The sequence below is a fragment of the Myotis brandtii genome, unplaced genomic scaffold (assembly GCF_000412655.1).
Source record: "Myotis brandtii unplaced genomic scaffold, ASM41265v1 scaffold766, whole genome shotgun sequence".
NCBI lineage: Eukaryota > Metazoa > Chordata > Mammalia > Chiroptera > Vespertilionidae > Myotis > Myotis brandtii.
Window position 1 is genome coordinate 269,887 of NW_005371060.1, and position 5,696 is coordinate 275,582.

General features: G+C 37.3%; 1 protein-coding gene across 2 annotated transcripts in view; it reads right to left on the reverse strand.

Moving 5' to 3' along the window:
• Window positions 1–5,696, reverse strand: part of PARG (poly (ADP-ribose) glycohydrolase) — a 192,857-nt gene that overhangs the window by 150,130 nt on the left and 37,031 nt on the right. For both annotated transcript variants that reach the window (XM_005883121.2, XM_014530716.1), the window contains exon 7: window positions 2,187–2,261. In XM_005883121.2, the coding sequence (XP_005883183.1) occupies window positions 2,187–2,261 (75 nt within the window). The remainder of the gene's footprint in view (window positions 1–2,186; window positions 2,262–5,696) is intronic.

Genomic DNA, 5,696 nt, shown 5'->3' on the forward strand with positions numbered 1-5,696 from the left:
ATACTAGACAAAATATAAGGACACGAGTCACACAAATGCAGTATTATGGATTTCATCTCTCTGTGTGGGACACATTTAATCCTATTTTAAATGCAGGAAAATTAACTCAACAGTTCATCATGGATTCATATTCAAAAATGGAGGCCAATCGGATAAATTTCATCAAAGCAAACCAATCTAAGTTGAGAGTTGAAAAATATAGTGGTTTGATGGATTATCTCAAATCTAGATCTGAAAATGACAATGTGCCGATTGGTAAAATGATAATACTTCCATCATCTTCTGAGGGTAGTCCCAGAAATATGCAGCAGCGATATCAGGATGCTATGGCAACTGTAACAAACTATGGCAAACCCGATTTATTCATAACCATGACATGCAACCCCAAATGGGCAGATATTGCAAACAATTTACAACACTGGCAAAAAGTTAAAACAGACCTGACTTGGTAGCTAGAGTTTTTAATATTAAGCTGAGTGCTCTTTTAAATGATATCTGTAAATTCCCTTTATTTGACAAAGTAATAGCTAAAATTCATGTCACTGAATTTCAGAAACGCGGACTGCCTCATGCTCACATATTATTGATATTAGATAGTGAGTCCAAATTACGTTCCTCTAATTAATTCCCTTTCAATGTGCACGAATTTCGTGCACCGGGCTACTAGTGTATGTATGTATGTATTTAATACATATAAAAGCCTAAGTGACTGACCAGTTGCTATGATGTGCACTGACCACCAGGGGGCAGACACTCAACACAGGAGCTGCCCCCTCATGGTCAGTGCGCTCCCACAGTGGGAGTGCTGCTCAGCTGACCACCGGGCGCCAGACACGGGGCTCACGGCTGGCGAGTGCCGCTGCAGCAGCGCGAGCCTCTCCCTGTTGGGACTGATTGGACGTGAGCCAGTGGCAGGCACAGTGGGGCTGGGATGAGTGGGAGCGGCAGGCAGGAGCAGCAGGTGGCATTGGACTGCCAGTTTCAGCCCAATCCCCACAGGCCATGCCAAGGGACCCCACCAGTGCACAAATTCGTGCACTGGGCCTCTAGTATAAAAATATAGGACATATTCAAAGTTCAATAATTACTCTCTATTAGGTAAATCAAAGTTATGTAATATTGAAAATACTTCAATTCAAAATGTTTCCATTTCAAAAATTACTATTTCTATTATTTGTAAATGAAACATACATAATATGAATGAATCTGAGAAAAAAATTTTAAAAATTTTTTCAAGATTGTATATAAAGTATCTTTCTTTGGGAGGCTTACCTAGCAAAAGTATACTGGCAGTTTCTTCTAAAACTGAAAATACACTTATCAATTTGACAAACACATTCTTGGGCATTTATCTCAGAGAAATAAAAATGTATGTTCATGTAAAAACCTGCGCACAACAGTACATGGTAGATTTGTTGTAACAGCCAAAAACTGGAAACAACCCAAATGTCCTGAAATGTGACTATGATTAAACAAATTATGATATATCTATGTCATGGAATACTACTCAACAATAAAAAAGGGTAACAAAATTATAGAGATGGAGAAGATTAGTGGTTGCCAGAAGTTAGGAGGGTGTTGGTGTGAGCACTGTGGTGATGGATCTTGTATGTGATTTAATCTCATGCTGTTTTATTTTGTACAGTAACATGTTGCACAGGCTTGTAGCCTAAGAACAATAGGCTATAAGAAATAGCCTAGATGTATAGTAGGTTATATCATCTAGGTTTGTGTAAGTATAAAACATCTATGATGTTCATACGACAACAAAATCACCTAAAGATTCATTGCTCAGAATGTATCCCATTTGTTAAGTGGCACATAACTGTATATGTATCTGTGTGTGTGGGGGGGGGGGGGTGCATGTATGTGTGTGTGTGTGTGTGTGTACATCAACTAAATACAACCTAGATGTCTGTGAATATGGGAATCATTAAATTCTCAAAAACTAGTTATAAAATATGCAGCCACTGATAATGTTGATAATGGTACAAAATTATAAAAGAAAAAGAGAATAAAACAAAATTCAAAATTAGTTCCTATAAATGCATATAAAGTAACAGGAAATATTTTCCACAAAAATAAAAGATAATTGTGTTAGTGTGACAGAATTCCAGATATTTTTCTTAAACTTTTTTATAGTTGTCATATTATTTTCACAGTTAAAGAAATAAGCATACTCTTACCTTATCCCAGAAATCAACCAAAGCTGTAAAGTCCCATTTCTTAGAATATGCCACATTGTATTTCAGAATAGCATCCTATGGAAAAAGCATAAAGAAAAACCTCATCATAGAGTCAAGTGAATTATCTATGAATAGACTGTCTCCTTAATGAACTACTTCCAGTAAATTTCTTAATGCTGGACAAACTTCCTCCTACCATTAACTGTTCCACATAAGTAGCTATGAACCAATAGAATGCATACTAACTTATTATTTACTTAAGAAATATGAGATTAGATAAGTCAAGGATTAAGGGAAAAACATAATTATTCTAAAGCATACCTTCTAAATAGAGGTAATTAATACAAATTAAGTAGACAAAAATTAGATATTGGGGATTAAAAAATAAAATATTATGATTTCTGGACATTAAAAGGGTCACACTATGTATACAGACATACAGTATATTTACAGTATTAAAATTTCAGTCCGGCCTGTGTGGCTCAGTGGTTGAGTGTCGACCTATGAACCAAGAGGTCACGGTTAGATTCCCGGTCAGGGCACATGCCCAGGTTGCAGGCTCGATCCCCAGTATGGGGTGTGCAGGTGGCAGCCAATCAATGATTCTCTCTCATCATTGATATTCCTATCTCTCTCTCCCTCTCCCTTCCTCTCTGAATTCAATAAATAAATATATATATATATAATTTATATATATTTATTTTAAGGTCATGGGGACAGTAAATTAGGAAACAAATATGAGAAAAGGATCCCTGATGGAAAGGGCAATAATAAAAAAATAATTGAGAGACATTGCCACAAAGCACAAAATGGTATTTTTCCTTTATTATCCACTATTTTTATAAGCTACATATTAATAGTTATCTTCCCCCAGCAGTTCACACAAACTAAGAATTTATGTAGAATGAAAAGTAAAAATAGTTCGCCATCTACTGGTATAACATTTAACTGTCGGAATAGGCAGTACTTTATAACTGGTTAGTCGTATTAAAAATAAGACAATAGGCCCAAAACAGAGACACATGCTGAACCCCACGTCACCAAATCAAACTTAATTACAGTTTTGGCTCTCCCAGAAACAGAATCTTAAACCAGTCAATCAGGCATCACCTGGATGGCACTAGTGAGGTTATCTGCCTGATAGACCCTTGCCATTCCCTGAAGGAAAGTGACCTTGCAACAACCAATCCATTTTGCTACTATAACTTCCTTGTTCCCGCTCCCTTTTTTTTTATAAGCCTTTATTTTGCACAGCTCCTTGGAGCTCCTTTCTATCTGTTGCCCAAATTCATGAATTGTTGAATAAAGCTGTTAAGATCTTTAAAATGTATTCAGTTGAATTTTGTTTTTTTAATCCTAGAGTGGGTTATGCATAAGATAATCCATTTAGCAGAAAGAACTGTTATTTACAATTATGTTTTATTTCATTTCTTTTAAATTTCCATTTTGATTATATTTTATAATGTGTATATCTCAATAAAGTAATAAATATGTAGAATTTATAAATAACTGTTAATACTTATAATACATACCCCCAAATTTGTTTTACTGTAAGTGTAGGTAAATCTGAAAATCACGGTTAGATCATTACTATAAATCTTCCGAATTTCTTCATCACTAAAGTAGTTTTAAAAAATTAACTCTGCCAAAGAGCTTCCTAAAAAATACTTCATGCCATATAAATAATCACCAAGCATCTATCTAGGTTAAAAACTGAGCCAACAAAGTGTGTATTCTTTACTTGGAATCAGGGGATATTCATGTTCTTTCAAAAAGAAGATGGGGGTATCAACCATAAAATAACATGGCCAAAAAAATTTTTTATTTTTCTCTCACAGCCATAATATAAGATTTTCCATTAGGAAGAGAAAAAAAAAAAGATTTGAAGAATTTTTTTTTTTCTAATCGCTTGTAACTGGTTTCAAAACCTCAAAGTATTAAATAGCAGTGTCTATCAACAGGTGAATGGACAAACAATGCATATACTGGGACAAACAGCTGATACACAAAACAACATGGATAAATCTCAAAAATCTTCATTCTACATACTATGTGAATCCATTCATGTAAAAATGTAAACAAACTGAAAAAAGCAGATCAATAGTTGCCTGGCACCAGTGCAGAAAGAAGAATCAACCACAAAGGGGTAAAAGGAATCTTTGGTGATGACAGCAATATTCTGTATCTTGACTGTAGTGGGGACTTAAGAGATGTATGCAAACCTCATCAGATTACATATTTTAAAAACATGCACTTTCTTATATGTAAATTATGCCTCAAAGTTGGTAAGAAAAAACACTTTAAGTAGCGTTTACACTCTTATTTGTAATTAGTATTAACTCCTAACATCTACTTTTACTTCAGTCTTCAGGTCTCAAAAGTAGTCTATTATGAGGTCTCCTATCATTCTCTATTCAAGCTATCAATTTCTAAGTGAGTTTTTAGTTCATAAATCATGATAGCACAATTCAGTAAAGCACAAAGAAGTCCACCCTTGCAAATTATCCGACACTTCACTTACAGAAATATTACTATGTAGATCAACTTTTGAGGACATTGCTCCTTTTTTTTAAATTTTAACATCTCTAAGCTCTCTTAAATCAACACCAAATGCATAAAAACAGCAAAAAGAGTATATTTACAGGGTGGGGCAAAAGTAGGCTTACTGTTGTTCATATGGAAAATACAATCTACTTATATAAAAACCTTTGGTGTAACATCACGGCCAGAAGCGTGACCAACCAGAAGGAAGTCAGTCCTGTAGGGGTCGTCTTGGAAACAGCTGCCCCCTCCCCCAGCTGTTTCCAGGAGGGCGAGGTTTCAGGCAGGAACCCGCCCTCAGAGCGGAGCAAATGCATAAAAAGAGCAAAAAGAGTATATTTACAGGGTGGGGCAAAAGTAGGCTTACTGTTGTTCATATGGAAAATACAATCTACTTATATAAAAACCTTTGGTGTAACATCACGGCCAGAAGCGTGACCAACCAGAAGGAAGTCAGTCCTGTAGGGGTCGTCTTGGAAACAGCTGCCCTCTTCCCCAGCTGTTTCCAGGAGGGCGAGGTTTCAGGCAGGAACCCGCCCTCAGAGCGGAGCGTGGAAGTATGGAGTCCTGGGTTGCCTTGCCAAGGGCTTCGCCCTCCCCGAGCTGTTTCCCAGGAGGCCTGAGGAAAGAACCCACCCTCGGAGCGCCAGGAGCACGCAGCAGCAGTCAGTCCTGGGTTGCTGAGGCGGAGGCCACAGCGTGGTAGAACTCTGGGTCTGGCCCAACAGGGGGCGTGGCCGGCCTTCAAAACAGACCCTGACAGTAGGGAGGAGGGAGCCCCATTCCTCACAGAATCGACAGGTGGCCAGCTTGCTCTCAGGGGCCTGCCAGCTAGGAATCCTATTCACCTGCATATCTGTATAAAGTTTTAATACATTATATTAGAGGTTGTGGTGGTACTGTTTTACCCACAGCATCTACAGGAATTGCTGCAAATTTACTTCTCGGTGGAAGCACCTTTCATTCCCA